At 37.3% G+C, this 11,519-nt stretch overlaps 1 protein-coding gene across 2 annotated transcripts; it reads right to left on the bottom strand.

Annotated features, from left to right (window-relative positions):
* Positions 1 to 1,513: 1,513 nt before the first annotated feature.
* On the bottom strand, positions 1,514 to 7,398 carry LOC107584281 (probable histone deacetylase 1-B). 2 transcript variants are annotated; one of them, XM_016270839.1, is made up of 14 exons: positions 7,257 to 7,398; positions 6,356 to 6,468; positions 6,152 to 6,269; positions 5,911 to 5,985; positions 5,654 to 5,792; positions 5,168 to 5,309; positions 4,994 to 5,086; positions 4,782 to 4,890; positions 4,560 to 4,700; positions 4,366 to 4,474; positions 3,982 to 4,109; positions 3,654 to 3,800; positions 3,427 to 3,475; positions 1,514 to 2,257 (listed from the first exon to the last, which is right to left on the bottom strand). In XM_016270839.1, exons 1-14 carry the CDS (start codon positions 7,306 to 7,308, stop codon positions 2,230 to 2,232), a joined length of 1,443 nt encoding a protein of 480 aa, XP_016126325.1. In that variant the 5' UTR covers positions 7,309 to 7,398; the 3' UTR covers positions 1,514 to 2,229. The 2 variants fall into 2 exon arrangements, with proteins under 2 accessions (XP_016126325.1, XP_016126324.1); XM_016270838.1 differs by having other exon boundaries at positions 3,642 to 3,800.
* Positions 7,399 to 11,519: the final 4,121 nt, after the last annotated feature.

Raw genomic sequence — 11,519 nt, forward strand, 5'->3', positions numbered from 1 at the left:
GTGAAATGTTAAGTACTGTAAGGTCTTTCATGACACTACATATGCTGGGGTGTGAATTTGATAGGTGCTTGATATAAAATAAATGGTGCTTTAAAAAGTCCTTGAATCTGGTGTTCATGAAAGAGTGGGAACCCTGAAGTTTAGAAACCAAACCAAAAGTTCAAAATACTTTTGATTCACAAAAGAAAAAGTCATATATATGGTTACACATAGTTTACAACTGCAAGGACAATAAGCTGTTCTTCCTGTCCACCTGTAGCACAGCCTTAGCTATCTTACATTGCAGATATTTTATTTTTAATTGCAGTTTTTTGCTCTGGCCACATCTGCTGTCCTCATGTCTCTGCAGCAGGACTATGATGCAAGTGATCAGGAACCCTGGGCATCTTCTGTTTTTTTCAGTCAGTAGAAAGATATCAAAGTTATTATAAAAGCCTACCACCTGTAAATCATAAAGTCTTTTAAGAACATTTTTTCACAGGTGCATGTGCAAGAATAGTTTATGGTTCATTGAACAAGTATGAAAAACATTGTTTAAACCCTTTCTGATAAAGATCTGTAAAGCAAGATTAACAAAGAGTGAAAAATTTAAGGGGGTCTGAATACTTTCCGTACCCACTGTATGTGACCCTGGAGCACAAAACCAGTCTTAAGTCGCTGGTGTATATTTGTAGCAATAGCCAAAAATACATTGTATAGGTCAAAATTATTGCTTTTTCTTTTATTCCAAAAACCATTAGGATATTAGGTAAAGATCATGTTCCATGAAGATATTTTGTTAATTTCCTACTGTAAATATCAAAACTGATTAGTAATATGCATTGCTAAGAACTTCATTTGGACAACTTTAAAGTCGATTTTCTCAATATTTAGATTTTTTTTTGCACCCTCAGATTCCAGATTACAAATAGTTGTATCTCAGCCAAATATTGTCCTATCCTAACAAACCATACATCAATGGAAAGCTTATTTACTCAGAAAATAAAACAAATTGACCCTTATGACTGGTTTTGTGGTCCAAGGTCACATGTACATATATATACACACACTCAGCAAATATTGTATTTTGTAAAATCTAAAATATTTTTGAAACATTTGAAAGATGAAAGGAATCGAAAAATGATGAATAATTTATTACTATTGTGTGAACAATATGTAATGTAATTAGTAAAAAAAATGTAACTGTAGTCTGATTACAAGTACTTATTTGTAACCCGATTCCTTAATCCAGATTACATGCAACCCGTTACTACCCAGCTCTTCAGAAATACAATTACTTACTATTGACTGTATTTATCACACGTTAATTTAACATAGTAGAAATGAACATGAAATGCTGTTATACCTACTGCACTAACCAGTGTGAATCAACTGAGCCTTTATTTAGTGCAAATTGTTACCGATGTTTGATTGAATGGTTTCATTTGCAAACATACATCCGAATTGGAGCAATGATACTTACTACAAAGCTGCTGCTAGACAAACTCTGAACATGAAGAAAAACCACAAAATATCAGAATTTTTTTATTTTATTTACCAAAGTCATTGTTATAATAAAGGACATTTCACAACCACTGAACTCTGGAACTCCAAACGGCTATATTCAGCCAGCCGTGTGACTGACGTGCTAGCGTAACCACAACAGAAAATAATCTGGAATCTAACAGCAATACAGCAAGCCTTTGCCATGCCCCACCAGACAGGGGAAAGTTCAATACAGAGCCATCAAGACAGACATCTTAATAAAAACAAACATTTAACGCTTAAAAACGAGGTAAAGGATACCAGTCGCAAACAGCATCCACAGAGAAAACTAAATAAGAGCGGCCAATAAGTGTCAATCCATGATTAAAAAAAAAAAAAAAAAAAACCTAAAAGGGGCGAGATTCCCATGACGGGAAAAGAAAAGATATGTGCTATCCTGGTCCTGTTTGAGGTGCTATCGTCGGTAAACGGTAACATAAGGATTACCGGTGGGAGGCAAACAAACATGGTTTCAAAAGCACAAGAAAATAAAGAAACATCTGTCATTTCACACTTGTAAATGTAAAAACTTTTATACCGCTTCATTAGATTACAAATAGTAAAACGAGTCTTACAAAATAATTTACAGTCCTTAGCTCAGGACTAGAGCAAACACCTAGGATGTGTGTGTATGTGGGTTTGATGTTTGAGAGGATGAGGGTGTATGACAAGTTCATGCATCCATCAGGACCACATGTCCTTTTCTCAGACTGTTTTTAATTCCTCTTTTGGCCTGTAAAAATAAAAATAAAAATCAGGAGGAGTTTTAGAAACATTGCATATATGGATCCTTGATTTTTCTGTAAATACAGTATAGTTAAAAAGTATGGGGTTGGTGAGGTGTTTTGAAAAGTATCTTATGCTCACCAAGCTACATTTATTTAATCGAAACGAGAAATAGAGATATGAGAAAAACATTACAATATAAAAACTTTTCATTTACAAATGTATTCTTATGTCAAAGCTGAATTTTAGCATCATTACACCAGTCTTCAGTGGCACATGATCCTTCAGAAATCAATCGCAATGATATTATACAGCACCTGAAAATAGGCTAACTTCCATCAACAACCAACGTGACCACCTGCTTGCACAGGGAGCGCGCTGGGGACTATTTTCAGGCACTGCGTAATATCATTGTGCCTGCTGCACCCATGGTACGGAAGCAAAGTTCCTTGATTATTATGCCGGAATGAGAGTATAGTTCCTAGCCATATCGGCCTAGAAAATCGCAACTTTTCATTTTCCGTCGGTCTTAGTACATGATGTAACTACAGAAGACTCAAGTTTTAAATAGGAAAAATATGGAAACTCTTTGGTCATTTTTGAGTGCGGTGCTAACGGTCTAATCAGATTCAATGATCTATGCTAAGCTACAGCTAAAAGTGCTACCGCCAGACCCAGAGATCGGCTGAATGGATTAGAAAACAGTAAAACACAACTGTTTAACTCTAGGGGAGTTGGAAAATGAGCCTATTTTCAAAAATAGTGGAGTGTTCCTTTAAACGCAAGTTGTGCTACTTAATATTTTTTAAGAAACCATGAAATTTTCTCATAATTCTTTGAGTAGAAAGTTCAAAAGAACGAATATATTTTGTAATATAAAGTGTTTTTACTGTCACTTTTGATCAATTTAATTCACGATTGATGAAAAAGTAATCTTTAAAAAAGTGAAATGGTACTGTATACACGTTCATATTTTAAAAGTATCAAATTTCAATTTGACGTCTACAAAACAGCTGTCACGCTGAAAAAAAGCCTTATAAAAAAAAAAAAATCAATAAAGCCTATTGCGTGGATTTTTCTAAATTAATAAAGCAAGCCCTGCCATTTAGAGTGATGTTTTACACAACCAGAAAACCTGAGCACATATTTCATAATCCACGATGTGAGAGAACTTACCCCTTTGTGTCCATTTTTTCTTCTGAAGCCTTCTCTTCTTCTTTGACATCTGGTATCAAACAAGAGGGACTGCGTGTCAATGCCACACCTCTTTACTATAATATAGTGCTGTTATACAATATGTGAACAGCCCAAACTCACTTCAGTGCAACCTCACAAAAGTGTAACTGCTGTTCTAATATGAAGGAGCCTGAAATGAAAGAAACCGACTGTACCTGTTGGCTCACCTTTCTTCTCTTCTCCATCCTTCTCTTCTTCAGTCTTCACTCGTTTAGGCTTCTTGTAATTGGCTGTATTTCTCCGGCCGCCCTGTCCTTCGTCCTCAGAGTCTGAGAACTCCTCGTCGCAGGCTATCCGCTTGTCGTGGGCACGGACTAAAGATGAGAAAAACAACAAGCACTCAGGCTCTGCAGAACTCAGATTTCAAACTAAACGTTTATTTGTCTGCATCAGTACACATTAAAAGGTCCGCAATGACAAGTCAAGGAGTTTCCATGTTTGGGATTATGCGATAAAAGAAAAAGCTGCCAACAAGTGAAAAAAGGTGGCCCTCACTGGAGATGCGTTTGTCAGGGTCATCCTCCTCATCTCCGCTGTCTTCCTGAACAGCATCCTCTGGGATCGCCTGCATCTGAACCCCTGGAGCATGAGGCAACATCCGCAGATTCTCAAACAGACGCTGTCTGCATAGAAAAAAAAGACAGGTGGCAGTTACAAAACACTTGTTCAATGTACACCCTACAGACAAATAAACTTTGTACGTTAAAATTAGCATTCCGGAGTAAAGTCAGTTGGGTTTTTTCTAATATGAACAAAACAAATCCCATAAAACCCAATATTAACAAACCAAGTCAAACCAAAAACAGATCTGCCACCATACTCTCATTCAAACTAACTTCAATCATCAATGGGGCATGTGTGGCCCTTCATCCCACTTACTTGATTTTTTCCAGATAGTCATTTGTATTTTGATTGGTCATGTTGGAGGGGCTGATGTGAAGTTTGAAATCAGGTCCAAAATACTCAAAGTAGTCATTGTACGGGAGCTCTGATGGAACAAAAGAACAAGTTAAATAGTGTTCACCATGGAGAGAACAAAACGTGACAAATCTAACACAATCAGAGTGTCTCACCATTGGGAATGGTGCTGTCTAGCGCTACAGCCGTCTCATAGGTCCAGCAGCGGGCCACATTCCTGATGGTGTAGCCTCCACCTCCCAGCATGAGCAGCGGCAGGTTAAAGCTCTTCATGTATTCCACACACTTGGCATGACCTGAGAAACCCACAAGGGTTTGGTTAGACACAAACAGCATTCACTTTAGAGATGCATTTGCGGTTTGATTATGTTTGATACCTTTGATGGTGAGGTTAAAGCAGCCCAATCTATCTCCAGACAGGGAGTCAGCGCCACACTGGAGCACCACAGCACTGGGCTGGTACATCTCCATCACTTTGGCCATGATCTGCAGGACATTCAGAAACAGGAGATTTTCAAGACTCAAATTTCACTGCAATTTAAGAAACACGTTTTGACTTTTTTACACTTGGGTAAGTTTACAGACTTACAGGTTTGAATATGGCTTCATATGACTCATCATCTATACCATCTCTCAGTGGGTAATTCACTGCATAGTATTTTCCCTTCCCTGCACCAATATCCTGCAAAAAAAAACAAAACTAAGCTAAGCTTCAAGCTCCTTTTTAACCAAAAAAGTATTTATTTAACTTGCAAGTACTTACTCGGAGGTCTCCAGTACCAGGGAAATACTCTCCATACTTGTGGAAGGACACAGTCATGACACGGTCTGTTGTGTAGAAAGCTTCCTCAACTCCATCCCCGTGATGAATGTCAATGTCGATGTAAAGCACTCTTTGATGGTACCTAGAAAGGTTTATGAGGCCTTTGGTTGAAATGGCAAAGTCTTTCAGTTTTCACAAAAATATTAAGCAGCAAAAACGGTTTTCAATATTAAATATATGCGACACTGAAGACTGGAGCAAATTATGCTGGAAATTCAGCTTTGCATCACAAGAATAAAATTACATTTTAACATTCCCATTTAGAGTTTTGCTCACATAAAGGCAGCAGTGGCGAGCATGAGACATTTTTCAAAAACACTAAAACATTTGAATTATCCCAAACTTTTGACCGGTAGTGTGTGTGTGCATTAATAAAAACGAAGCAATAAAAGTATTATCTGTCGTAGTTTCTTTTAAAGGGCATACTTGAGCAGCTCCAGAATGGCGAGTACGATGTCGTTGACATAGCAGAATCCAGACGCCTCAGATTTCTTGGCATGATGAAGGCCTCCTGCCCAGTTAATGGCAATGTCTGTCTGCTGTTTGTTGAGTTTCACAGCCCCAGCTAAAAATTATTAAGAAATATGGTTAGGAAAACACACACACTTAACTGTACCAAACTGTGAGAAGATTAAGTAAACTTTAAAAGGAGAAAACACACACACACACACACACACACTTACCAACAGATCCACCTGCTGAGAGCTGACAGAACTCAAATAAGCCGTCAAAGACAGGACAATCCTCCCCTACGTTAACTGCAGAGACAATAAAACATGTTTACTGTACATTCAAGACACAGAAACAAGTCCAAAGTGAAGCAACTTGCATCGTAGTTAAACTCTCCTGAGGTCTTTTTTGTATTTAAGCCTTATAAATACAAGAACATCATCTTGAGCAAGAAAAAACTAAACAGCAACTTACATCTCTGCATCTGCTTGCTGTACTCAGACATGTTGTCTGGGCGGATGGAACGGAGGAACTTGATATAATCATCACTGTGATACTTGGTCATTTCTTCGGCATTGGCTTTATGCGGCCGCTGAACATGCAAACAAGTCAAGAAATCAGCTTAGCCAAAATAATAAGAATAATAAATCATAACAAGAAGTGATTAATGTCTCTTACATAAATTTCCATTTTCCTATACAGCCCATAGTTGAGCAGGAGGTTGTGGGTCATGCGGATTCTGTGGGGTTTCATGGGATGACCCTGGCCATAGTAGTAATTCCCAACATCCCCTGGGAAAGAAGGAAAACATTATATGAATAAATAAATAAAATCATATATAAACAAAAATAAAGATACAGAATATTACTACAGACTCTTAAAGATGAACTATCAAATGTTAATTTGTTTTATGAAAATATGCTTTAAAGAACATTTTTGAATTATTGCTTAATTATTGAGTTTATGGACTAAACTATTTTTTCAAACAGGCCTAGAACTAGACAGAAAGCCAGCTTCATGGTTCAAAATGATCATTACTAACGTTACATCGCAAACCTAAACATGATGTTCATTCGTGCCTATAAGAGCAGATGAGAGCAAAACGGGGAAAGACAAAACATCTTGCGCTATAAAGTACAGCATCATTCTGACACGCTCGGAGTGATACTTCTGCTAACAGTGAAGACATGAATAAAAACAGCGAGCTCAATTCATCTAAACTCTGACGGTCCATCACGTAAAGCTAATTTGATCGACGCTATATGCGGAAAACAAAGAATACGTGTGATAAGGTGTACATGGATATACTGCACTTGCAAAAAAGTGTGTGAAATGTGCTGGGGTTAAGTCCATGCTGTGGTCTTGATGCTAGCAGTGAATAAGAACAACAGGATGAAGAGCAGCTAGCAGCTAAGCTAACACTAGCATTAGCGCCGTGCGGCTAAACCCGGCTAACAATTAACGTTAGGCTGCACTCAGGAACTTAAGCGTTATGCAGAATGTATCCAAAGCAGACACTGCGTTTCATTTCTCTGACAATAACAGCTCGGTATAACGCCGGTAAAAATGCAGTTCTTACCGTCATAATAATAACAAACTTTCTTCTTTGTTCCTTGAGAACTCAGCGCCATTTTACCCTCCAATTACAGCCTGCGCCTGCCGGGCTTTCTGCGCACTGAGGAACTTCAATAGCAACTTGTCTCGGTGAGTTTTCAGCCAATCACAGTTCAGATTCCATCACGGAGGGCGTTGCTCTTGCGTGTCTCCGCCAATCATTTCTCTTGCTGTCTTAATCAAGTATTTAGGTTTAGTTCTATTTACTTCACAGCTGTTTAAACGTCAGCTAATATATACAGTAGTCAACATTTGATGTGGATCAAAAAAGTTCATCAAAGTTGTCCTAAGACAAGAACGGGTATTGTTTTAGTTTTAGGACAACTTTGATGAAAGATTTTGGTCAATATAGACCGATCTGTAGTGATGCATAATTTGTGTAATAGATCATTTGTCAGTAAAGGGTGAGAGATCTGGCGAGCCATAGGTCCCCGACCCCTGAAAAACAAGCATTAATAAACATGAAAATAGCAAAGACATGGTCAAGGTCTTCCAGGTTTTAAATATGTGCAGTTATGTATCAGCAGTGTTTAGAAACTTGCGTAATTATTCATTTCAGACATGGCATAATTGAAGTTCAGAATCCTGGATCGCAAATTAATGTAAATCACATTTATCTGCATGGCCATTCTCTGTTCTGTTGTGAATATTAATTACTGCCATTGTGTGAATAATATGCAATTAAGTAACTGTAATCTGATTAGCCTTTTAAAAAGTAATATAATCTAATTATATAATATAATCTACATAATCCAGATTTCATGCAATCAGTTACCAATACTTAAAAATTGTAGTCCACACCTAATTTCAAATGAAATTATGTAAATTGTAGTTAGTAACATTACGTAAGCCTATTACATAAGGCATTTAAGGTAATGTATTCTAACTATTTTTGATTACTTTTGACCACATTTATCATATAGATTTGAATGGGAATAGATTGTACCATACTGATATAAAACATGGAGAAAGAGATTTTTTTGTCAGCCACAACATAAAGTTCATTAAACATTACATTACGCAGGGTTTTCCAAACTGGGGTTTGTGAAGCAATTGCAAGGCCTCGTGATTTGATTAAAAGCTTATATTATATTAAATAACGCGCACACACACACACACACACACACACACACAAAATCAGGGGTGTAATCCAGAAAGCGGGTTTTGTTGGAAACTCAGAGTTTGTTAACCCCAGAAAAGGGAAACTCAGCATTTTCGGTTCCAATAAAAGACAAAACTAAACCTCTCGGCAAGTTACCATAGTATCTTACTCTGTGAACCTAACCTGGTTGGAAGCAGGTTTTCTTCGGTAAACCCAGAGTTTCTTTGGGTCTCCTACCCCTTTTTAAAGTGTACGCGATGTTTAAATACCTCATTCATTCATTCATGCTGCAAAAATGCTTTTATTGCTGAGATGTTTGCCTTATTTCAAGTACAAATATCTACAAATTCTTAAATCAAGATAGCGTAATCGTTATTTAAATCATTCATTCATTCATGCGGCAAAAATGCTTTTATTGCTGAGATGTTTGCCTTATTTCAAGTACAAATATCTACAAATTCTTAAATCAAGATGCATTTTCTATATAAACAAAATACAATATTTAGTCTTGTTTCCTGGGGGAAAATGATAAAATGATCTGCCAGTGGGGTAAGAAAAATCATCTTAATGCAAATGGAAACAAGATAATTTTTCTCAACGCACCACTTTCATTTTCATCATGCAGACACTGTAAATGTGACAAAAATGGCATGTCTTTTTACACAGGATTCTGTAGATGAGGAGGCTGCATTAATTCGTGGGGAGTTACATTTACATCAGGAGATGAGTCTATTTTACTTTATTTTATTTTGCCATATCCACACGCATATTTATTTGAGCGGTACCACTTTTAAATGGCGTTCCGTTGATAACATCATGCTGTGACCTCTGGAAGTAACCTAATAATTAGAATTTCCTTTAGGATTTCCAGTGTGGTTGGATGCATTGATGAATGAATGAATGAAGCATTTTTATAGCGCTTTATTGTGTATTTTTGTACACCCAAAGTGCTTTACAATCATGTGTGGGGGGCGGGGGGTCTCTCCACAACCACCAACCAGTGTGCAGCATCCACTTGGATGAAAGGACGACAGCCACAGGACAACGGCGCCAGTGCGCTCACCACACACCAGCTACAGATGGAGAGGAGAGAGACTCAGAGCCAATCAAGTGGTTGGGGATTATTAGGAGGTCATGATTGACAAAGGCCAGGGGGGCAATTTTGGCAAGGACACCCCTTCTCTTTACAAGAAGTGCAATGGGATTTTTAATGACCACAGAGAGTCAGGACCTTGGTTTAACTTCTCATCCGAAAGACGGTGCTTTTTGACTGTATAGTGTCCCCATCAGTACACGGGGGCATTAGGACCCACACAGACCACAGGGTGAGCACCCCCTGCAGGTCTTGATGACACGCATTATCCTATCACCGCATCTTCTGGAAATGAAACTTATTACTGTATATTGAATGAAAGGATGCCAGATGGAAGGGTAGTGCGAGATATCTATGCCGCAACCACCACCACAGCTGTTAAACAAATGATTCACAATTAATTTGGTCATCTTTATTTCCTACAAATACAAAAGCAACAATTATTATTTTCCCTGTTGGATTTTAATATTGGTATTGTAACCATCTTCTCTTCATCTGTTAGTGGTGCTGATGCAGGTTCTCCCCCCATTTTACGAGTCTCTGCCTTCTAGCTGTTGGCTTCTGAATAGAAGTCAAATGTTTTTCCTTACCCTAATTAAGAAATGTATGTTGGATTAGAGAACATTTAGCCTAATTATGTGAAAAGAGCATTGTGGAAAAAGCCGCTGCACATTGAAATAGGCACTGAATGTTATTTATGGAATATGTCAAATGTTTGTAAAGTCACGTGACGTCTACACCCATTAACCTTTTACACTTGAAGCTTTACCTGATTTAAATGTGTTTTTGTTTTTTGCGCGTGGGATACCATGAAACTTAATAGTTGTTTAATAAATTACCTTTCTGCCAGTTTTCACCTCTGATAACATTGATTTAGAATTAAAGTTACGTATTCCGTAGTATGCGGAAGTGGCGGGAGCTGTTGCCATGGTGAATCGTAATTTCGGAGCTCCATTGATCATGGCTTTTCATAGTCATGGTGCACGCGCTAAACTCAGAGTCAACCTACTCATGTGGATTGAACTAACTCGGTTCAGCTGTTCTGAAACCTAAAACTCAAGAGTTTCCCATCTCAGGGTAAATCAACTCAGAGTTCAAGTTTTAACTCCGAGTTTGTTGAACCTCCTTTCTGGACACCCCAGTATAAAACACTTCAGCACTTAAAAAAAAAAAAAAAAGATTAAATCTTTTATTTGTTTACCTGGATGTCAGGGTGTTAACTGACAAAAAAACTGTGACTACGCAAATGTGCTGATAAATTAGTTTTTTTTTTTTCAATAGATTTGCAATATTTTTTCAAGACTTAGTAATTAGTGGAGGTCATTGGACATGTTGATGACACTGTTTCATAGCTATACATCATTTCAGTAACTTGCATAACAATTGATTTTATACTAATTGATGGAGTGATGTTGTCCCAAAATTCAGAAGCATTGACTATTTAATAAAAAAAAAAAAAAAAAAAAAAAAAAAAAAAAAAAAAAAAAAAAATTCACAAAAGTGCATTTGGGTACATTTTTGAAGCGGAACACACTACCAATTCACAAAACTAAAAGTAACTTTACTACACTACTGGAGTTGCTCTGGCATCCATGTGTGGATTACACTGATTTTGTGCATTATAATGGGTTTAAAAGACAAAAGCCTTCCAAAAAACACAGTTATGCATGGTTAAATGACTCATTGGCTACTAATCCAAATGTTTTATCAAGGGTTGATCAGATATTTTGAGAAATAATTCGTCGCAGTCAATAGAGATGCACAGGCAAAGTAATGTTTTGCCATGTGTCTCCTACAAAGTAAAACCATTTCTGTAAGTCTAGTGGTCACCTGTCAGTGGCTATAGAGTGTGGCTAGGAATTAATACATTTTTGTGCATGACATGCAATAACGTTGAGCATTTCAAAATGTAATATCTAATTACAGATAATCTTTTGGAACCCGATTACAAAATACGGATCTTTCTCAATTTTACACCCAATTGTTTGTTTTTGGCAGTGCTGTAGTAGGGATTTTGCATTTAAGTAAATAAA

The sequence above is a fragment of the Sinocyclocheilus grahami genome, unplaced genomic scaffold (assembly GCF_001515645.1).
Source record: "Sinocyclocheilus grahami isolate Dianchi unplaced genomic scaffold, SAMN03320097.WGS_v1.1 scaffold58.1, whole genome shotgun sequence".
Lineage (NCBI taxonomy): Eukaryota > Metazoa > Chordata > Actinopteri > Cypriniformes > Cyprinidae > Sinocyclocheilus > Sinocyclocheilus grahami.

Excerpts from the sequence above, each read along its gene's own strand:
- LOC107584281 (XM_016270838.1), bottom strand. The coding sequence starts at position 7,308 with ATGGCGCTGAGTTCTCAAGGAACAAAGAAGAAAGTTTGTTATTATTAT. Across the intron at positions 4,891-4,993 it reads ATGAAGCCATATTCAAACCT|ATCATGGCCAAAGTGATGGA; the intron begins GTAAGTCTGTAA and ends AATGTCCTGCAG. Across the intron at positions 4,701-4,781 it reads CTTTAACCTCACCATCAAAG|GTCATGCCAAGTGTGTGGAA; the intron begins GTATCAAACATA and ends TGGGTTTCTCAG.